General features: G+C 45.0%; 1 protein-coding gene across 1 annotated transcript in view; it reads right to left on the minus strand.

Moving 5' to 3' along the window:
• LOC112215449 (pleckstrin homology domain-containing family A member 7-like) overlaps window positions 1-24,012 on the minus strand; it is a 204,885-nt gene that overhangs the window by 88,371 nt on the left and 92,502 nt on the right. The window contains 2 exon segments of the mRNA XM_042329983.1: window positions 2,068-2,164; window positions 14,370-14,453. Of these exon segments, the coding sequence (XP_042185917.1) occupies window positions 2,068-2,164; window positions 14,370-14,453 (181 nt within the window).

The following is a 24,012-nucleotide window of genomic DNA, read 5'->3' on the forward strand; positions in this document are numbered from 1 at the left end:
ACACTTGTTAATTAAAACAGATTCCAGGTGACTACCTCATGAAGCTGGTTAAGAGAATGACAAGTGTGCAAAGCTGTCATCAAGGCAAAGGGTGGCTACTTTGAAGAATCTCAAATATAAAATATATTTTGATTTTTTTTAACACTTTCTTTAATACTTGGTTACTAAATGATTCCATATGTGTTATTTCATAGTTTTGATGTCTTCACTATTACTCTACAATGTAGAAAATAGTGAAAATAAAGAATCCCTTGAATGAGTAGGTGTGTCCAAATTTTTGACTGGTACTGTATAGAAGCCTGTTTCAGGTTTTCTACCCCACCTGTACACTGAACTAAACACTTTACTAACATGTTTGTAACTTGAGGGGTATATTCCATTTAACACTGAACAAAAATATAAACATATCATGATTTTTTTTAAATTCATGATTTTACTGAGTTACAGTTCCTTATAAGGAAATTAGGCCATTTAAATACATTCTTTAGGCCCAAATCTATGGATTTCACAACCGGGAATACAGATATGCATGTTTTGGTCACAGATAAATAAATAAAGGGCCGAGGATCAGAAAACTAGTCCGTATCTGGTTTGACCACCATTTGCCTTGTGCAGGGCGACACATCTCCTTCACATAGAGTTGATCGGGATGTTGATTGTGGCCTGTGGAATGTTGTCCAACTCCATTGTTGTGCAAAGTTGATGGATATTGGTGGGAACTGGAACACACTGTCGTACACGTTGATCTTGGAGAGTATGCAGGCCAGAAGAACTGGGACATTTTCAGCTTCCAGGAAATATGTACAGATCCTTGCGACACGGGGCTGTGCATTATCATGCTGAAACATGAGGTGATGGCAGTGGATGAGTGGCCCGACAATGGTCCTCAGCATCTCGTCAAGGTATCTTTGTGCATTCAAATTGCCATCGATAAAATGCAATTGTGTTCGTTGTCCGTAGCTTATGCCTGCCCATACCATAACACCACCGCCACCATGGGGCACTCTGTTCACAACGTTAACATCAGCAAACAACTCACCCACATGATGCCATACATGCTGTCTGTCATCTGCCCGGTACAGTTGAAACTGGGATTCATCTGTGAAGAGCGCACTTCTCCAGCATGCCAATGGCCATCGAAGGTGAGCATTTGCCCACTGAAGTTGGTTACGACACCGAACTGCAGTCAGGTCAAGACCCTGGTGAGGATGACGAGCACGCAGATGAGTTTCCCTGAGACGGTTTCTGACAGTTTGTGCAGAAATTAGGTTGTGCAAACCCACAGTTTCATCAGCTAGGTGGCTGGTCTCAGATGATCCTGCAGGTTAAGAAGCCGGATGTGTAGTCCTGGGCTGGCCGGTTGGATGAACTGCCAAATTCTATAAAACGACGGAGTGTGTGTGTCTTCTCTTACAGAAGAGAAATTAAAATTACATTCTCTGGCAACAGATCTGGTGGACATTCCTGCAGTCAGCATGCCAATTGCACGCTCCCTCAAAACTTGAGACATCAGTGGCATTGTGTTGTGTGACAAAACTGCGCATTTTATTGTCAACAGCACAAGGTGCACCTGTGTAATGATCATGCTGCTTAATCAGCTTCTTGATATGCCACACCTGTCAGGTGGCTGGATTACCTTGGCAAAGGAGAATTGTTCACTGACAGGGATGTAAACACATTTGTGCACATCATTTCAGAGAAATTAGCTTTTTGTGCATATGGAACATTTCTGGGATCTTTTATTTTAGCTCATGAAACATGGGACCAACACTTTACATGTTGCGTTTATATTTTTGTTCAATGTCGTTTTCACCCAGCACAGAAAGTGAAACAGATAGGAGGGCAGGTAGCCTTGTGGTTAATAATGTTGGGCCAGTAACTGAAAGGTCGCTGGTTCGAATCCCCAAGCCGACTAGGAAAAATCTAATCGATGTGTCCTTGAGCAAGGCACAACCTAAATAGCTCTGGATAAGATGTCAAATGTTCTTCAAAAAGATAATGCAATTCACAACGTGTCAAATTGCAGAGGGCCGGGAGAAAATAAATGGATAAAGTTTTGGGACTGACCTTTGACCCTGAAGCGGTGTCCACAGTGGAAGCCTCGCTGATGGTGCTGGAAAGCCTCAAGTCGGCCTGCTGGGGGTTGGACATACGGCCACCTGGCCTGGTGAGAAAAGAGACAGAAAGCAGCACAGGGTCACACAGAGCAGACATGGCCGTATGTGTACGCAGAGCGTCACTGAGAGGATGCAACTCTACACACGGCTCCGTAGACCACACCCTGGAGGGCAAGGACAGACTGCTGTTGTTTGGAGATCAGCCCCTTTGTCTGGAATTCCAAAGGAACTTCTCTCTTTCAAGCCTCAGGGACGTATTAATGCTCTGGGATCATCACACGTACTCTGAGACCCTTTGTGAATACAGGCACAGGTTAGCAGTGGATAATATGACCCATAACAAGCATGTGTATGACACAATCCTTGCATTCAATATCATAACACATACAGGCAAGCCTTGTATCATTATTGCATGGTGTTATATGTTTCATATTGTTTTCAAAATACTTGAGTGCAAGGATTGGGGCATACACACACACATATATATATATATATACATATATAAGGGGTGTGAATACTTTCAGAAGGCACTGTGTGTGTGTACATGCATACATACATACATACCACGTATGTGTGTGTGTATGTATATATATATATATATATATATATATATATATATACACACAGTGCCTTCTGAAAGTATTCACACCCCTTGACTTTTTGTTGCATTAGAAAGTGGGATTAAAATGGATTTAAAAGTAATTTTTTTTGTCAACGATCTACACAAAATACTATAATGACAAAGTGAAAGAAAAATTAGATGTGCATACAAAAAATATAACAAATAAAACACTAACATATCTTGATTAGATAAGTGCTCAAACCCTTGAATCAATACATTAGAATCACCTTTGGCAGCGACTACAGCTGTGAGACTAAGAGCTTTCCACACCTGGATTGTGCAACATTTGCCCATTATTCTTCAAGCTCTGTCAAATTTGTTGATGATCATTGCTAGACAACCATTTTCAGGTCTTGCCATAGATTTTCAAGCACATTTAAGTCAAAACTGTTACTTGAACATTCCCTGACTTCTTTGTAAGCAACTCCACTGTAGATTTGGTCTTGTGTTTTGGGTTATTGTCCTGCTGAAAGGTGAATTCATCTTCCAGTGTCTGTTGGAAAGCAGACTGAACCAGGTTTAATTCAAGGATTTTGCCTCTGCTTAGCTCTATTCAGTTTATTTTTTATCCTGAAGAACTTCCCAATCCTTAATGATTACAAGCATACCCATAACATGATGCAACCACCACTATCCTTGAAAAGAGTGAACGGTACTCAGTGATGTGTTTTATTGGCCCCAAACATAACACTTTTTCAGTGTATTTATTTTTCAGTATTACTTTAGTGTCTTGTTGCAAACAGGATGCATGTTTTGGAATATTTTTATTCTGTACAGGCTTCCTTCTTTTCACTCTGTCAATTAGGTTAGTAATGTAGAGTAACAACAATGTTGTTGATCCATCCTCCGTTTTCTCTTATCACAGCATTTAAAAACTCTAACTGTTTTAAAGTCACCATTGGCCTAATGGTGAAATCCCTGAGATGTTTACTTCCTCTCCGGCAACTGAGTTAGGAAGGACGCCTGTATCTTTGTAGTGACTGGGTGTATTGATATGCCACCCAAAGTGTAATTAATAACTTCACCCTGCTCAAAGGAATATTCAATGTCTGCTTTTTTTTTTTTTACCCATCATTGGAAAACCTCCCTGGTCTTTGTGGTTGAATCTGTGTTTGAAATTCACTGCTCGACTAAGGGACCATACAGATAATTGTATGTGTGGGGTACAGGGATAAGGTAGGTAGTCATTAAAAAAATAATGATACATATTTACTTGTTAAGCAAATCTTCACTACTGAACTTATTAGGCTTGCCATAACAACAGGGTTGAATACTTATTGACTCAAGACAATTCAGCTTTTTATTTGCAATTCATTTGTAAAAAATTCTAAAAACATGATTTGACTTTGACATTGTAGGTTATTGTGTGTAGGCCAGTGATGCAACATCTCAATTTAATCTATTTTAAATTTAGGCTGTAATACAACAAAATGTGGAAAAAAGTCAAGGGGTGTGAATACTTTCTGGAGGCATTGTACCATATAAAAATAAACAATTAAGTGTTTTTTTCCCCTCATCAATCTACACACAATAACCCAAAATGACAACGTGAAAACAGCTTTTGCGATTTTTTTGTGTGCTAATTTATCAAAAATAAAAACAAAAATACATTAATTACATAAGTATTCAGACCCTTCGCTATGAGACTCGAAATTGAGTTCAGGTGCATCCTGTTTCCATTGATCATCCTTGAGATGTTTCTACAACTTGGAGTCCACCTGTGGTAAATTCAATTGATTGGACATGATTTGGAAAGGCACACACCTGTCTATATAAGGTCCCACAGTTGACAGTGTATGTCAGAGCAAAAACCAAGCCATGAGGTTGAAGGAATTGTCCATAGAGTTCAGAGACAGGATTGTGTCGAGGCCCAGAACTGGGGAATGGTAACAGAAAATGTCAGCAGCATTGAAGGTTCCCAAGAAAACAGTGGCCTCCATCATCCTTTATTGGAAGAAGTTTGGAACCACAAAGACTCCACCTAGAGCTGGCCGCCTGGCCAAACTGAGCAATCGGGGGAGAAGGGCCTTGGCCAGGGAGGTGACCAAGAACCCGATGGTCACTCTGACAAAGCTCCAGAGTTCCTCTGTGGAGAATCTTTCAGAAGGACAACCATCTCTGCAGCACTCCACCAATCAGACCTTTATGGTAGAGTGGCCAGACGGAAGCCACTCCTCAGTAACAGGCATATGACAGCCAACTTGGATTTTGCCAAAAGGCACCTAAAGGACTCTCAGACCATGAGAAACAAGATTCTCTGGTCTGATGAAACCAAGATTGAACTCTTTGGCCTTAATGCCAAGTGTCACGTCTGGAGGAAACCTAAGGGGCGGCAGGTATCCTAGTGGTTAGAGCGTTGGACTAAATAAGAATTCATTCTTAACTGACTTGCCTAGTTAAATAAAGGTAAAATAAAAAAGCATGGTTGTGGCAGCATCATGCTGTGGGGATGTTTTCGGGGACTGGGAGACTAGTCAGGATCGAGGGAAAGATTAACTGAGCAAAGTACAGAAAGATCCTTGATGAAAACCTGCTCCAGAGCGCTCAGGACATCAGAGCGAAGGTTCACCTTCCAACAGGACAACGAGCCTAAGCACAAAGTCAAGACAACGCAGGAGTGGCTTCATAAACGTCTCTGAATGTCCTTGAGTGGCCCAACCAGAGCCCGGACTTGAACCTGATCTAACATCTCTGGAGAGACCTGAAAATAGCTGCACAGCGACACTCCCCATCTAACCTGACAGAGCTTGAGAAGATCTGCAGAGAAGAATGGGAGAAACTCCTCAAATACAGGCGTGTCAAGCTTGTAGCGTCATACCCAAGAAGACTTGAGGCTGTAATCGCTGCCAAATGTGCTTCAACAAAGTAATGAGTAAAGGGTCTGAACACTTATGTAAATGTGATATTTCAGTTTATTATTTTTATAAGTTTGCAAAAACATCTAAAAACCTGTTGTTGCTTCATCATTATGGGGTATTGTGTGTAGATTGATGAGGGGGGAAAACAATTTAATCCATTTAAGAATAAGACTAACGTAGCAAAATGTACACAGGTTCTCTGATGGGGGTCCTCTCTGAAGGGAGTCCTCTCTGATGAGTCGGCACTTCAGATCTCTCTTGATGTCTGATTATTGTATGGTGTGTGTGTGAACTAGATTTGTAGAATTTGATGAATTGCACTGCCTGCCCCATGGGTAGCCTCAGTGTTGGGAGGGGAAATCTATTCCTTTTGCTTCAATCAAACTTCCCCTCCTGTCTGCACAGTGTTCCGTGTGGACCTTCTATATATGCATATTTCCGTTTGAGAGGACCTAGCGGACGGCTGAGAGAGTGGAAGATGTCAATTTGGTGTAAGGGGAGAAGATCCCCGTCAAAGAAGATCCCCGTCAGAGAGTATATTATATGAACAGACATGTACTGTACACACAGACATGTACTGTACACACAGATACTGAGGTTTCTCTCTCACAGGATATGTGTTGGGCAAACTCATCTGTCAGGAGGTGATGGGGGGTTGTGGGAGGCTAGCGAACTAGGCCATCACTTGAAAGAAATAATCATCACCTCTCCCACAATGCACTGCCCACTGTACCCCTCTCTTAGAGTAGGAGTGCTGATCTAGGATATGTTCATACAATCTTATCCATTAGGATCAGCACTCCTACTCTGACAATCTGGTCTACCCTCTCTACTATTATAGCTTAGCCTTAGATGAACTCGAAGTGAAACCTTTGAAGCTACTAAACTAGAGAACAAACATGAAAAACTAGAGGCTCAAACAATACAAATAGATGGAAATGGGGGGAAAACTGAAATCTAATAGAATGAGAATACGACTACATTATCCGATGCAAAACAGAAATTCATGAAGCACTGAAACTAAACCTATAAATGTACAAGGAGATCCACATAACATTTGTTTTTTATAAGCACTAGGAACAAACAGTGAAAACTTTACATCTGCACACACCATAATTCCTCAGCACTTCGCTGTACAGAACTCGGGCAATGCAGATCTCGCCTCCCCATCTCCGACTCTGACAATTACTCCATCATTGTGAGAGTGGAAGAAAACACTTTCAAGGACTGGCACTTGTGAAGGGCAGACTGCCAGGCAATTAAGGCTGTGACAGCCAGAAGTCAGGCTTTTCAGCACATTGGACATTATTATCGCTCTGGGTCTTCTGAGAGCTGCCACTCTGGAATAAAGGCCTTAAAGGGATAGTTGACTTTTCTACTTCGTTTCCCCCCCACAACTTCTAGCTTATTTTCAACTTCCATAAGGTGTCTTCATTTCCTCCAATCCTTTTTTGTTGTTGTTGAATTTGTTAGCTTTTTATTCAGGAACGCCCAGAATCTCCTGGCTAACATTTTTGGAGAATGTAGCAATTGTTGTATGGTGTAGTGTAGAATAGTGTAGTTTAGTGTGGTGTGTTGTGTAATTGTATACTGGTGTCGTATGGTGTTGTGTGGTGTAGTGTAGTGTGGTGTGGTGTGTAGTGTAGTTTACTGTGGTGTCGTGTAGTGGCCATTTTCTTCCCTTTTCCAGTGTGTTTGGGGACGTGACGTTAGGCCTAGATACTGCAAATAGAGTAGTCTAGAAGGTTAGACCTAGATACTGCAAATAGAGTAGTCTAGAAGGTTAGACCTAGATACTGCAAATAGAGTAGTCTAGAAGGTTAGACCTAGATACTGCAAATAGAGTAGTCTAGAAGGTTAGACCTAGATACTGCACATAGAGTAGTCTAGAAGGTTAGACCTAGATACTGCACATAGAGTAGTCTAGAAGGTTAGACCTAGATACTGCAAATAGAGTAGTCTAGAAGGTTAGACCTAGATACTGCAAATAGAGTAGTCTAGAAGGTTAGACCTAGATACTGCAAATAGAGTAGTCTAGAAGGTTAGGCCTAGATACTGCAAATAGAGTAGTCTAGAAGGTTAGGCCTAGATACTGCAAATAGAATAGTCTAGAAGGTTAGACCTAGATACTGCAAATAGAGTAGTCTAGAAGGTTAGACCTAGATACTGCACATAGAGTAGTCTAGAAGGTTAGGCCTAGATACTGCAAATAGAGTAGTCTAGAAGGTTAGACCTAGATACTGCACATAGAGTAGTCTAGAAGGTTAGACCTAGATACTGCAAATAGAGTAGTCTAGAAGGTTAGACCTAGATACTGCACATAGAATAGTCTAGAAGGTTAGGCCTATATACTGCAAATAGAGTAGTCTAGAAGGTTAGACCTAGATACTGCACATAGAGTAGTCTAGAAGGTTAGACCTAGATACTGCAAATAGAGTAGTCTAGAAGGTTAGACCTAGATACTGCACATAGAGTAGTCTAGAAGGTTAGACCTAGATACTGCACATAGAGTAGTCTAGAAGGTTAGACCTAGATACTGCACATAGAGTAGTCTAGAAGGTTAGACCTAGATACTGCAAATAGAGTAGTCTAGAAGGTTAGACCTAGATACTGCACATAGAGTAGTCTAGAAGGTTAGACCTAGATACTGCACATAGTCTAGAAGGTTAGACCTAGATACTGCACAGAGTAGTCTAGAAGGTTAGACCTAGATACTGCAAATAGAGTAGTCTAGAAGGTTAGACCTATATACTGCAAATAGAGTAGTCTAGAAGGTTAGGCCTATATACTGCAAATAGAGTAGTCTAGAAGGTTAGACCTAGATACTGCACATAGAGTAGTCTAGAAGGTTAGACCTAGATACTGCACATAGAGTAGTCTAGAAGGTTAGACCTAGATACTGCACATAGAGTAGTCTAGAAGGTTAGACCTAGATACTGCAAATAGAGTAGTCTAGAAGGTTAGACCTAGATACTGCACATAGAGTAGTCTAGAAGGTTAGACCTAGATACTGCAAATAGAGTAGTCTAGAAGGTTAGACCTAGATACTGCACAGAGTAGTCTAGAAGGTTAGACCTAGATACTGCACATAGAGTAGTCTAGAAGGTTAGACCTAGATACTGCACATAGAGTAGTCTAGAAGGTTAGACCTAGATACTGCACATAGTCTAGAAGGTTAGACCTAGATACTGCACATAGAGTAGTCTAGAAGGTTAGACCTAGATACTGCAAATAGAGTAGTCTAGAAGGTTAGACCTAGATACTGCACAGAGTAGTCTAGAAGGTTAGACCTAGATACTGCACATAGTGAAGGTTAGACCTAGATACTGCACATAGAGTAGTCTAGAAGGTTAGACCTAGATACTGCAAATAGAGTAGTCTAGAAGGTTAGACCTAGATACTGCACAGAGTAGTCTAGAAGGTTAGACCTAGATACTGCACATAGAGTAGTCTAGAAGGTTAGACCTAGATACTGCACATAGAGTAGTCTAGAAGGTTAGACCTAGATACTGCACATAGAGTAGTCTAGAAGGTTAGACCTAGATACTGCACAGAGTAGTCTAGAAGGTTAGACCTAGATACTGCACATAGAGTAGTCTAGAAGGTTAGACCTAGATACTGCACATAGTCTAGAAGGTTAGACCTAGATACTGCAAATAGAGTAGTCTAGAAGGTTAGACCTATATACTGCACATAGTCTAGAAGGTTAGACCTAGATACTGCACATAGAGTAGTCTAGAAGGTTAGACCTAGATACTGCACAGAGTAGTCTAGAAGGTTAGACCTAGATACTGCAAATAGAGTAGTCTAGAAGGTTAGACCTATATACTGCACATAGTCTAGAAGGTTAGACCTAGATACTGCAAATAGAGTAGTCTAGAAGGTTAGACCTAGATACTGTACATAGTCTAGAAGGTTAGACCTAGATACTGCAAATAGTCTAGAAGGTTAGACCTAGATACTGTACATAGTCTAGAAGGTTAGACCTAGATACTGTACATAGTCTAGAAGGTTAGACCTAGATACTGTACATAGAGTAGTTTATTAAAAGGTATAGAAGGAACACTGACAATGCTTCAGAATGCAGCTTTGGTTCTAGAATATTAGAATAACACAACATAAATGTCACTCATGACCCCATTCCTGATCTTTTCAGAGAGTAAGTGCATGTATAAATACTCAGGAGGAGGCCTTGTGGAGGTGGAAACATGCTCTTTGCACTCCCACCCCATTCCCCGTCTGTCTGTGGCCCAGGTGCTTAAAATTCATCCTGCCGCTGCAATGGCGATAATCAACAAAGGCATTGCCCTGCCGGCAGGTCAGTGATCCCTCAGGTGAGCAAGTCATCACATTGCTAACGTAGCTCTGCCTGTGTTCACCAGATACCACAGCAATGAGGAGACCGCCGCCGAAACAAAGACGGTTCTGCCGAGTTGTTCTGAGGAGTTATTTCAGGAAAGAAAGAGAGGAGAGCTCCACTCAATCACTTAGTTATAGTCCCTAGTTATTTACAGATGATCTGTCAACTATGTGTGCGTTTTCTATACCTGTTCGCATCACTCACTGTATGCTTTACAGACGCTCCCCAACCAATGAGGAGGGGGAGAGAAAGAGAAAGGTTAAGAATCAGTGTGGGAGAAACACAGACAGACGGACGGACAGGACAGGACAGGACAGGACAGGAGAGAGAGAGCCAGAGAGAGCAATAATAGATAGATTGCAAGAGAAGAGAAAAACAGCAGAGAGAAAAGAAGAGAAGTTGCAGACAGACAAACACAGACCAGACAGCAACGCTAGAAGTAATTCCAGCCTGCTATAAAAAGAAGAGGCGGTAACGTGCAGCCTCGATGAGGTGTAGAGCCCGGACACTATAGCCACTCCTGGGACTGAGAGGTCAAGCCACGCAGGCCAGTAGGCGCCAGTCTCCCCAGGGGGCTCCCGTAGGCGCCAGTCTCCCCAGGGGGCTCCCGTAGGCGCCAGTCTCCCCAGGGGGCTCCCGTAGGCGCCAGTCTCCCCAGGGGGCTCCCGTAGGCGCCAGTCTCCCCAGGGGGCTCCCGTAGGCGCCAGTCTCCCCAGGGGGCTCCCGTAGGCGCCAGTCTCCCCAGGGGGCTCCCGTAGGCGCCAGTCTCCCCAGGGGGCTCCCGTAGGGCCAGTCTCCCCAGGGGGCTCCCGTAGGCGCCAGTCTCCCCGTAGGGCCAGTCTCCCCAGGGGGCTCCCGTAGGCGCCAGTCTCCCCAGGGGACTCCCGTAGGCGCCAGTCTCCCCAGGGGGCTCCCGTAGGCGCCAGTCTCCCCAGGGGGCTCCCGTAGGCGCCAGTCTCCCCAGGGGGCTCCCGTAGGCGCCAGTCTCCCCAGGGGGCTCCCGTAGGCGCCAGTCTCCCCAGGGGGCTCCCGTAGGCGCCAGTCTCCCCAGGGGGCTCCCGTAGGCACCAGTCTCCCCAGGGGGCTCCCATAGGCACCAGTCTCCCCAGGGGGCTCCCGTAGGCGCCAGTCTCCCCAGGGGGCTCCCGTAGGCGCCAGTCTCCCCAGGGGGCCCCCGTAGGCGCCAGTCTCCCCAGGGGGCCCCCGTAGGCGCCAGTCTCGCCAGGACAATAATAAAGTCTTTAGATGAGGGTTATCTGCTAGGTGATGATGCTTTTATCAAAAGCTGTGCTGGAACTAGGATATGGATCTATAGAATATGCCATGGGTATCCCAATCAGAGCCTGGAGGTCCAGATCACTTACTGGTTTGCTGTTCTACCTGTTAATTTTATTGAATATTTAACTTTTATTTATTATTGAACTTTTATTTAATATTTAACTAGGCAAGTCAGTTAAGAACACATTCTTATTTACAATCACGGCCTAGGAACAGTGGGTTCACTGCCTTGTTCAGGGGCAGAACGACAGATTTTTACCTTATCAGATCGGGGATTCGATCTGAAAACATTTTGGCTACAGGTCCAACGCTCTAACCATTAGGCTACCTGCCGCCCCTAATTAATAGCACCGACCAGGTTTCCCAGGTCTAGATCAGTCCCTGATTAGAGGGGACCAATGAAAATCAGCAGTGGAACTGGCTTCGAGGTCCAGATTTGAATTTGTCTTATGTAATGATGTAATTTGCAGTTCATCAGGAGTCTCCTCATATTTAAAAAAGCCTAGAATGTTGTGGGTCTGTGCCATCATCGTATAGGTCGTCATGACAACACATTTCAACATGACTAGCCCCAGTATAGATCTTGCCTGTTCACAGAGCAACACGTGTGATCTACGTGGGTGTTTTACTTCCTTTAGTTGACTGCACTGATTGTAAATGGCTCTGAATAACAATAACTTGGAGCAACACCAAACCACAGTACTGTTAGGTTACATTGTATCCCACAATTGCCTTCTGAGGCACCAAAGCACAGTTTCCAATACTAGCCAGCAGCATACCACACTGCATCCCACTGGCTTGGCTCTGAAACTAAGTGGTGCTGCTAGAAGTGGTGTTGAAGGGCCAGTAGGAGACACTCTTTCCTTTGGTCTAAAACAATATCCCAATGCTGCAGAGCAGTGATTGGTGACATTTCCCTGTGTAGGATGCTGTCTTTCGGATGGGATGTTAAATGGGTGTCCTGACTTCTCTGTGGTCACTAAAGATCCCATGGTAAGAGTAGGAGTGTTAACCCTGGTGTCCTGGCTAAATTCCCAACCTGACCATAATGACCACCTAATCATCCCCAGCATCTAATTGGCTCATTCATCTCCCCTGTAACTATTCCCCAGGTTGTTGCTGTAAATGAGAATGTGTTCTCAGTCAACTTACCTGGTAAAATAAAAGGGAAAAATACAAAATCCCAAAAACATTTTGAAGGCTGCAGCTGAATTGAGACATTACATAATTATTGTGGTCAAAACAACTTGCTGTACCAGCTGTTTGAGAGATGTTATTTAAAAGAAACTCCACGTTAGGTATACCACACACACCCCCTCTCTGGCCTGTTCCTCTGTATGCGGTAGTAGAGGTTGAGCGGCTGAGCGGCTGTGACACATTATCTGCACGGCTCATATAGCCCTCCACGCCCACAAAGCTGTTAATGAGACGGATCCATCAGAACATGGCAGGAGAATGTGCCCTCCTGTTCTCTGCCAGACACAGGAGGAGAACGAGAGAGGGGGATCGAGAGAGTATCAGAGAGAGATTGTGGAGAGAGGTTGAGAGCTGAGCGCTAAGTTGGTGAGTCTCTGGGATCTCTTTTAAAACTGTATGCTGCTGTTGTCAGCTCCACGGCCATTTAGCGTTTTATTTTTGGAAGGCAGTACACATGCAATGAGATATTTAATAGATAAGAAAGTTCTGTATGAACTCATACTTGTCACAGTAGTTTTACGGTGAGGTGGAATGACCCTTTGAGCTCAACCTTTAATATCTTTGTCATCTTGTGCAAAAGCATTGGACCCTGACACAGGGCTGGGAAACTGGTGCTTTGTTCTAAAGGTAGTCGAAAATCACTCATCTCTGGTCCCCCATGTAAGGTTAGGGCACAGGAAGTGACACTCCAAAAGACTTCTGACAAGGTACTACCAAATACAAGGTTCTACAAACTACAAGGTTCCACTTGTTCTGAGGACTTTGTCCATTTTTCCAGAATATCCTTGGACACAAATGCTGAGGGCAGAACCACGATAAAAAGAGATGAATGAATAAGGTAAAAAGAGAGTGAAGAGAGAAATGAGAGCAAGCGATAAATAGAGGTGACATTTCACAGTCTTGACAGTGAGGTCACTGTGTCGAGCAGGTTAGGTGGTAAATCCTAGTTGTACTGACACTCTGCCATCATTTTGGATCAAATAGTCAGGGTTAGGATGGCCTGGTAGAGGCCAGCTAAGGAGATTTGAGCAGGAACATTGCTAACGATGGAGGTACAGCCTCCCACCTTGATGATCCCATAGAGAGACAAATAACATCCTATTTGGGTTAACGTATCACTCTGTTCCATAATCTCAACAACAATGGCATTGCCCTTAACTTCACACCCAATGTGAAGTAAAGGTAGCCTAGTGGTTAGAGTTTTGGGACGGTAACCGAAAGGTTGCTGGATCGAATCCCCGATCCAGCAACAGAATTATATATAAATTAAAAATATATAATTCTGCCCCTGAGCAAGGCAGTTGCTGTTCCCTGGGCACCGAAGACGTGAATGTCGATTAAGGCAGCCCCCCGCACCTCTCTGATTCAGAGGGGTTGGGTTAAATGCGGAAGACTCATTCAGTTGTACAACTGACTAGGTATCCCCCTTTCCCTTATACTCCAAATAACATCTACTGATCTAGCCAACATTTCAGCTTCGCCAACAGAACTGGCTTTAACCGCTATTCCATTTCTCCAAATAACATCTACTGATCTAGCCAACGTTCCCACATTTCAACTTCGTCAACAGTACTGGCTTTAACCGCTATTCCATTTCTCCAAAGCTGACTGTTTCACGGATTCATATACCTCGACATATCTGGCCATCGCCACAATTTCTAAGGCTCCTATCTATGGTCTCAAATAATATACATAGTTGGATTAACTTTGAAGATTGATATCTGTCTGAGACGCTGTATGAATACAAATTAATATAGATACTTAAGCTCGGCACAGTGTTTGAGGTTTACACACTCGTAGTCCCAAATAGATGCGTTGACAATCCTGAGAGGCCACAGGTCTGTTTCTGACCATTACCAACTAGCATACCAGCGACATTCTGAGAACCAAAAGTTTTCATCGAATAAAGGTCAGATAAGTGGAGATGAGTCACTCACTGTTCTTGGAGGATAAAATCCACGTTCTCCCGAGACACCTGTCCCGTCACGGGGTGCCGGAACGACGTGGTCCTCTGGTTATGGCTGTGAGAGGACCAGAGGATAAGAGAAGGAAGTGGGGGGTGGAGGAGAGGTGGGGGATGAAACAGAGTGGAACAAAATTAGCATCCCTGGCTGTCGAATCAGTCTGTGGTCATCGCGCTGGATTTTCACCCCCTTCCAACTCACATGTAGACACAAGCTGATCATTCTCTAGGGGCGTAGCAGGTTTCAAACGCCCCCTAACCCCACCCTCCTACCCCCCCAGACTTTCCCAGGCGTGTGTAGAATGTGAAGGGGGCAGTGGCCCCCACCCTGGACCGCTCCTATGATGTCCTCCTAAAGTGTTCAGGCTCAGCACGAAACACCGGACACAGGGAAAGAGAAGGCTGTCAGGCCAGGCAGGGCCTCCATCGATTCCTCCCTCAGCCAGTGACACGGGGTGAGAGAGGTCAGCCAGGCAGGGCCTCCATCGATTCCCCCCTCAGCCAGTGACACAGGGAGAGGACCGTCAGGTAGGGTCGCATCCCAAATGGGACACTAATCCCAACATAGTGTACTACTTTTGACAAGCCTTGGTCAATGGTTGTGCACTATGTAGGGAATAGGGTGCAATTTGGCACGCAGCCAAGTGACAGGGGCACACTTGACAGGGGCACACTTGACAGGGGCACACTTGGCCACACAGCATCCTCCCAACAGATTCCCTCCATCAGATCTCTGTACAGGAGCTGCTGCTGTCCTTGTTCCTGTCAGTTTCTGTTCCTGTAGGAGCTGATGTGGAGTGACAGCTGAGAGCTCACTTCCTGGTTTTAAGGAAGGAAAAAAGCCCTCTGGTCCAATACACACAGTGATGTGTGAAGAGGCTGCAGTGACACTATTTATCTTTATAGAGTTAGTATCCTATGTAGTGCACTACTTTCCACCAGAGCCCTATGTAGTACACTACTTTCAACCAGAACCCTATAGACCATTGTCAAAAGTAGAGCACTCAATAGCGAACAGGGTTCAATTTGGGACACAACAATGTTGTTGAGATTATGGAACACAATGCTCTAGATAGGAACATCTCAGAGGACATATCAAACTGAATCAAAGAAAATGATCTTAGAAAAGGTTGTACTGCTGTCTAGGTGGATAGAGGACTGAGTATTAGTGATAAAGGCTGAACCGAAATGAAAGCGCTGCCCAGGGGATGGCAGTACCACTCACCTAAGATGGTGACATGCTCACATATCCCCATCAAATTCAACAGCAAAATGGAATATTACACTGATGTCATCCAACATCATTGCTTGTAAACAACCAGTGCCAGGTCCTAAAGGCGTTATACAATAGAGAAAAGCACGGGGTTTTTGCCTGCTCCCAACCTCTTTTTTTTTTTAAAACATGGATTATTTTATTTAACTAGGCAAGTCAGTTAAGAACAAATTCTTATTTACAATGACGACATACACCGGCCAAACCTCGGACGACGCTGGGCCGCCCTATGCGATTCCCAATCACGGCCGGTTGTGATACAGCCTAGAATCAAACCAGGGTATCTGTAGTGACGCCTCAAGCACTGAGATGCCTTAGACCACTTTGCCACTCGGGAGTCAACCAAATCAGTTATGAGCCCATTGACAAATGGCTATTGGGAATGATATTATAGATAGGGTCTTCAGGTTCACCAGCTGTACCAGCCACCGACTAACAGACAAACCAGCTGTCCCAGCCACCGACTGACAGAACCAGCTGTCCCAGCCACCGACTAACAGACAGAACCAGCTGTCCCAGCCACCGACTAACAGACAGAACCAGCTGTCCCAGCCACCGACTAACAAACAGAACCAGCTGTCCCAGCCACCGACTAACAAACAGAACCAGCTGTCCCAGCCACCGACTAACAAACAGAACCAGCTGTCCCAGCCACCGACTAACAGACAGAACCAGCTGTCCCAGCCACCGACTAACAAACAGAACCAGCTGTCCCAGCCACCGACTAACAGACAGAACCAGCTGTCCCAGCCACCGACTAACAGACAGAACCAGCTGTCCCAGCCACCGACTAACAAACAGAACCAGCTGTCCCAGCCACCGACTAACAAACAGAACCAGCTGTCCCAGCCACCGACTAACAAACAGAACCAGCTGTCCCAGCCACCACTAACAAACAGAACCAGCTGTCCCAGCCACCGACTAACAAACAGAACCAGCTGTCCCAGCCACCGACTAACAAACAGAACCAGCTGTCCCAGCCACCGACTAACAAACAGAACCAGCTGTCCCAGCCACCGACTAACAAACAGAACCAGCTGTCCCAGCCACCGACTAACAGACAGAACCAGCTGTCCCAGCCACCGACTAACAAACAGAACCAGCTGTCCCAGCCACCGACTAACATACAGAAACAAATCAATGCTCATTCATTTCGTAATCTGATATTTGATGCACCACTGTGGTTGAACCACTGTGATAAATCTGTCTGATTGCTCTGACTGACACCAAGTATGAATGGAATAGTATTGGTTTGATTGGAAGCCATTTTCCATAGTGCGTGCATGGCAGCAATGTCACGCCAGTCAGAGGGTCGGAAATAGCCAGTGATATTGAGTTTTGTGGTGTCGTTTAATAGCCTGGTAACAAAAATGCCTGGTTTGAGGACTGAGGAACATTAATGCAGTTTCATTTGGGGGTGGTTCCTGGTAGTTTCTTGGGGTAGATGTTTAGGGTATTTTGGGGTTGTTTCTGGTAGTTTCTTGGAGTTGATGTTTAGGGTATTTTCTGGTATTTTGTGGTTGTTTGGGGGTAAAGGACCCCATAAAATGTTAGCTCTCTATCTAGCTAGTTTTGAGAATGCTGTGGAAGTACCTGGATAAAGACACAGGTGGAACGGACAACCACAGAAAACCCTAACAAGGAGAGGGTAGATCTCAGCAGTAATGTCAGTGGGTTATTTAGAGGGTAGATCTCAGCAGTAATGTCAGTGGGTTATTTAGAGGGTAGATCTCAGCAGTAATGCCAGTGGGTTATTTAGAGGGTAGATCTCAGCAGTAATGCCAGTGGGTTATTTAGAGGGTAGATCTTAGCAGTAATGTCAGTGGGTTATTTAGAGGGTAGATCTCAGCACTAATGTCAGTGGGTTATTTAGAGGGTAGAGCTCAGCAGTAATGTCAGTGGGTTATTTAGAGGGTAGATCTCAGCAGTAATGTCAGTGGGTTATTTAGAGGGTAGATCTAAGCAGTAATGTCAGTGGGTTATTTAGAGGGTAGAGCTCAGCAGTAATGTCAGTGGGTTATTTAGAGGGTAGATCTCAGCAGTAATGCCAGTGGGTTATTTAGAGGGTAGAGCTCAGCAGTAATGTCAGTGGGTTATTTAGAGGGTAGAGGGTTTCAACTGTTCTGCCTTATTATTATTCAACCATGCTGGTCATTTATGAACATTTGAACATCTTGGCCATGTTCTGTTATAATCTCCACCCGGCACAGCCAGAAGATTCTCTCTTTCTCTCTTTCTTTCTCTCTCTCGGAGGACCTGAGCCCTAGGACCATGCCCCAGGACTACCTGACATGATGACTCCTTGCTGTCCCCAGTCCACCTGGCCGTGCTGGTTATTTAGAGGGTAGAGCTCAGCAGTAATGTCAGTGGGTTATTTAGAGGGTAGAGCTCAGCAGTAATGCCAGTGGGTTATTTCGATCAGCATGCATGGTGTTTTTTTAAGAGAAAGCAGACATTTCTTCTCAGAGGGCTGTTATGGGAAGGTATTTACCTCAAATTTGTTCTATTTTTTTTTGTCATTTAGCAGATTTACAGGGGCAATTAAGTGCCTTGCTCAAGGGCACATCGACAGAGCCTTATCGGCTCAAGAGTTCAAACAAGTAACCTCTCAGTTACTGGCCCAATGCTCTAACCACTAGGCTACCTGCTGACCTAGAACGTCTGATGGGGTATGTGAGGACACTCCAGTCTGGATTAGTACAGCATTTAATCTATATTTGCTTAATCTGCTCCCATTTCAGACTCAATTTAAGTTCCCAATGGGTGTGTGTGTGTGTGTGTACTATACAAGCATGTGCGTGTGTGTGTGGACTGTAAAAGCAGGCTGTGCTTAGCAGGGCGATTGAAGTGCTGTGTTCTGTCAGAGGCTCCGTACGCAGGTGCTGTGTTCCGTCAGAGGCTCCGTACGCAGGTGCTGTGTTCCGTCAGAGGCTCCGTAGAGGCTCCGTACGCAGGTGCTGTGTTCCGTCAGAGGCTCCGTACGCAGGTGCTGTGTTCCGTCCGTCAGAGGCTCCGCAGGTGCTGTGTTCCGTCAGAGGCTCCGCGCAGGTGCTGTGTTCCGCCAGAGGCTCCGTACGCAGGTGCTGTGTTCCGTCAGAGGCTCCGTACGCAGGTGCTGTGTTCCGTCAGAGGCTCCGTGCGCAGGTGCTGTGTTCCGTCAGAGGCTCCGTGCGCAGGTGCTGTGTTCCGTCAGAGGCTCCGTACGCAGGTGCTGTGTTCCGTCAGAGGCTCCGCAGGTGCTGTGTTCTCAGAGTCAGAGGCTCCGTACGCAGGTGCTGTGTTCCGTCAGAGGCTCCGTACGCAGGTGCTGTGTTCCGTCAGAGGCTCCGTACGCAGGTGCTGTGTTCCGTCAGAGGCTCCGTACGCAGGTGCTGTGTTCTGTCAGAGGCTCCGTACGAGGTGCTGTGTTCCGTCAGAGGCTCCGTACGCAGGTGCTGTGTTCCGTCAGAGGCTCCGTACGCAGGTGCTGTGTTCCGTCAGAGGCTCCGTACGCAGGTGCTGTGTTCTGTCAGAGGCTCCGTACGCAGGTGCTGTGTTCTGTCAGAGGATCTGTAATGAGGCCTGTCAGGACACCGTCAGCAGCTAAGGGCTGTTATTGATGCGCGCACACAAACCTGTTAATGCACTGCCTCTCTGATCTCAACAGCAAACACACAACATGTCTGCTTCACTGTCAGGAGCGTCAGCAAAACCAAACACTGTTCCTATAATAGGCCTACGCCTGTCAGTCAAACTTGGCTGAAAACTCTTTTCTCCTCACCCAGTACGGTCTGTATCTCCCTATCAGAAAGCAGACCACTATCACAGTGTGAGAGGCTGGAAGGTCATATGTGCTCTAGTGCATGTCTGTGTCCCTAATCGCACCCTATTCCCTATACAGTGCACTACTTTTGACTCTATGGGCCCTTGTCAAAAGCAGTCCACTACATAGGGAATGGGGTATCATTTGGGACGTAGCCCATGCTGCAGACTGCTCTCTGCTTCAAAAACCTACTGGTACCATGTGACCCTCCATCTGACCTCGTCATAACGTCGGCGGTATCCAGATGAGATGCATGAGTGACGACCGGCAGTCACCGGGTTACACAAACACACCGGGTTACACAAACACACTATTCACCATGACAGCAGTCACACGGCCAAACAAAGACTCTTTCTACAAAGAGAAAGTGAGAGAGATAGAGACGGACGTCTGTCCATCTGTCCCCCCCACCCAAACAAACACACACACACTAAAGTCCCCCCCCTCGATGTGTCATGTGAACCTCTTTTTGACACCCCTTTCTCTATTGTCCGTACTTGACAAGTCAAAACTTAGGGAACTCTCTCTCTCTACTCTCTTTCAAGGACCTTCTTCTAAATATGCTCAGGCCTTGATAGTTTAGTCATTACCGTGTTTAATTAAAATTGCATCTATCCAAAGCCTATAGTCCGATCCAGTCAGCCAAGAGTGGGCTTCAGAAGTTGTCTCTCCATTAGCTTAATAGCTATTAGCCTCTGAGAAGGTTGACTAGACAACAGTGTGTAAATGCCTCGGAGAAGATTGACTAGACAACAGTGTGTAAATGCTTCTGAGAAGATTGACTAGACAACAGTGTGTAAATGCCTCGGAGAAGATTGACTAGACAACAGTGTGTAAATGCTTCTGAGAAGATTGACTAGACAACAGTGTGTAAATGCCTCTGAGAAGATTGACTAGACAACAGTGTGTAAATGCCTCTGAGAAGATTGACTAGACAACAGTGTGTAAATGCCTCGGAGAAGATTGACTAGACAACAGTGTGTAAATGCTTCTGAGAAGATTGACTAGACAACAGTGTGTAAATGCCTCTGAGAAGATTGACTAGACAACAGTGTGTAAATGCCTCTGAGAAGATTGACTAGACAACAGTATGTAAAAATCTCTTGATAAAGGCTTGATCTCTGTGCATTCTCACTGTTTTCTCATGATGAAACCACACAAAAAAGAACAAAGGCCCGTATTGACAAAGCTTCTCAGAGTAGGAATGCTGATTTAGGATCAGGTCCACCCCTGTCCATATAAAGCTGTCCATATTAGCTGTTGACACCACTTGTTTTATGGCACCTGTTTAACTAACGTTATTGGTGTATCTCCTATGCATTTCTCACCTCAGACATTGAGACACACCCTCCCAAGTCACTGATATATCAAAGGCTGAATACGTTGGCTTTGAACAGCGCCACTCTCTGGTTATGTCCCAAACTGCACCTTATTTCCTATACAGTGCACTACTTTTGACCAGGACCCATATGGACCCTGGTTAAAATGAGTGCACTAAATAGGGAATATGGTGCGATTTGGGAAGCAGCCTCCCCTCTCTCTGACGTCTCACCCTATCCTAAGTAGAGGCATTTGTCTCCATATCTACTGACACGAGAACGCTGACAGGTTTGCGAGAGCCCCGCCATGCGAAAGATGGATTGCTTTGAAACCTCTATTTGATGAGTGGGTGTGTGTTCAGTCAAAGTTCAGGTCAATTTAAAGGTGTCCAGATGAAATTAGTTTGAAATGCAAGGCAGAGGACAGACGAACATGGAGGACAAACGGAGGGAGGGAGGACAGACTGATGGAGGACAGAGGGGTGTGTGTGTGTCTGTCCATGCATCTGTCTGTGTGTACATGTATAAGTATGTGTGTATGTATGTGTATAGGTTTGTGGGTATGTATGTGGCGGCATAGACATACATTTTAAGTAGCCCTTTGTATGGTATGTAGGCCGTCCATCATACAGCTAATAATTAGCCCTCCATCCCACACGCTGGCTTTTGTTAAATGGTTTATTACAACTTCATTTATTTCAGTTGCGCCCAGTAAAGCCTCTCCCTCTCAATCTAAATGAGAGCTCTAAATCTCGATCTCTTTAAATCTCAATCTAATCCCAGCTAAAGCTAGTACATGCATCGGACTGTACCATCATAACAGATTAATGGTTAGCTTTTGTAGCTGCACAACACTCCGTACATAATACTGCATAAGACTAGACTGTATATAATATCCAAGCCTCTCGCTCATTCTTTCCCTCGATTGATATAATTTAGTGTGAGCGCCATCAAAACAAAGGTTCTTAAATGGTTAAATAAAAAGGTTAAAGCTACAATATGTAACTTTTGGGAAACCTGACCAAATTAACAGAAATGTGAGATATAGATCTGTCATTCTCATTGAAAGCAAGTCTAAGGAGCGGTTGATCTGTTCTACTGTGTGTGTGTGTGTTACTTCAATGCTTCCCGTTCTGAAAATACAATATTTTTGGTTATTTAAAATATATTTTACAGCGGTCTAGATGGTCCAATGATTCTCTACACTATACTTGCTTGTTTTGTCAAAAACTGAAATAGGCAAACTATTAGAATTTTAGCAACCAGGAAATGGCAGAGCGATTTCTGCACAGTGCCTCTTTAAGGGTTCAATCAAGCTGGCCTATTTTACCTGCTTCCACATAGTTACAGTTCTGTCTTTTACCCTGCTGCTCTGTAGTGGTGGTGGTGTGTCCCTGTCATAGGGAGGGATACTACCTGACCTGTACCTCACTCTCTCATGTCCTCTCTCCAGCCAATTGGCTTCCCAGTAGGACTGCACTGCAGCCTGGGATTTCATTCACAGTACAGTGAGAGGCAGTGACACAATGTAGCTTGGCTACAGATGACCACTGAGGACGACCACTGTCTTACGTCCCCCTACACACACACGCACGTGGAATGCCATAAAAGGAATCAGATCTATGGGGTAAACTAAAGTCTACAGATGCTTACGAGAACGGGGATGTCAGAGAAAGCTATGGCAATGGCCCAGAGAAAGTAGGCTCATTTATCAGTGTGGGCTGGCTGTGTGTAGAATCCTATTGGTGTGTCTGGCGGCACAAATCACTTTAACGAAGGTTATTAACCACACAGGATGACCACGGGACATTAAACTGATACACAGGCGCCATTAAAAACACCCATTTGACCATTGCCTCTCCTGTATCAGAGCGTAACAAGTCCCTTCTATTTTTTGGATGTTTGTTTTGCAGAAAACTCCAAGTCCTCTCAGTGCTCGGAGAGGCACTCTGTGTTCACCTCAAATAAATCAAATGTAATTTTGTTACATGCGCCAAATACAACAGGTGTAGACTTTACCGTGAAATGCTTACTTACGAACCCTTTCCCAACAATACAGAGTAAAAAAAACAAACATCAAAAAAGGTCATAACGAAAAAAAGAATCAAGGAAATAGTAACAGAAAATAACGAGGCGATATACAAGGTGTACCAGTGCTGAGTCAATGTATTGAGGTAACAGGTACATGTAGGTAGGGGGGAAAAGTGACTAGGCAATCAGGATAGATAATAAATAAGAGTAGCAGCAGAGTGTGAAAGTGTGTCTATTTCTGTCTGTGTGTGTGTGTGTGGGGGGGGAGTCTAGATAGTGGGTGAGTGTGTGGGTAGAGTCTAGATAGTGGGTGGGTAGAGTCTAGATAGTGGGTGAGTGGTGGGTGGGTAGAGTCTAGATAGTGGGTGGGTAGAGTCTAGATAGTGGGTGGGTAGAGTCTAGATAGTGGGTGGGGGTAGAGTCTAGATAGTGGGTGGTGTGTGGGTAGAGTCTAGATAGTGGGTGAGTGGGTGGGTAGAGTCTAGATAGTGGGTGAGTGTGTGGGTAGAGTCTAGGTAGTGGGTGAGTGTGTGGGTAGAGTCTAGGTAGTGGGCGAGTGTGTGGGTAGAGTCTAGGTAGTGGGTGAGTGTGTGGGTAGAGTCTAGGTAGTGGGTGAGTGTGTGGGTAGAGTCTAGGTAGAGTGCATAGAGCCAGTACAAAAATGTCAGTGCAACAAAAAAAGGTGTCAATGCAAATGATGTTGAAGGGTGGCCACGCACTGTCGGGCAGCAGGTAGCCTAGCAGTTAAGAGTGTTGAGCCAGTAAGCGAAAGTCACTGGTTCAAATCCCAGAGCCGACTAGGTGAGAAATCTGTTGACGTGTCCTTGAGCAAGGCACTTAACCCTAATTGCTCATGTAAGTCACTGGAAAATGACTAAAATGTAAAAAAATAAAACATCTTTGAACAGGGAGTACAGGGGGGGACTAAGCATGCACCCCTGTGGGATCCCTGTGTTGAGGGTCAGCATGGCAGATGTGTTGTTTGCCGACCCTCACCACCTTGGAGAGGAAGGAAGTGTGGCGGTGGTCTTGGCAGTTGCTTCAAAAAGCCTTTGTTACAGAGAACAGGAAAAGTTACAGCAAACAAACGGTCAGTGTGCTCCTTTCATACGAATCAACAGAGCAATCTTCAATACAACTTAGTTTGTCCGTTATAACGGAAATTCGTCTTCTGCTCTGCCCCCCACACACA

This window comes from Oncorhynchus tshawytscha, linkage group LG01, assembly GCF_018296145.1.
Source record: "Oncorhynchus tshawytscha isolate Ot180627B linkage group LG01, Otsh_v2.0, whole genome shotgun sequence".
Taxonomy (NCBI): Eukaryota; Metazoa; Chordata; class Actinopteri; order Salmoniformes; family Salmonidae; genus Oncorhynchus; species Oncorhynchus tshawytscha.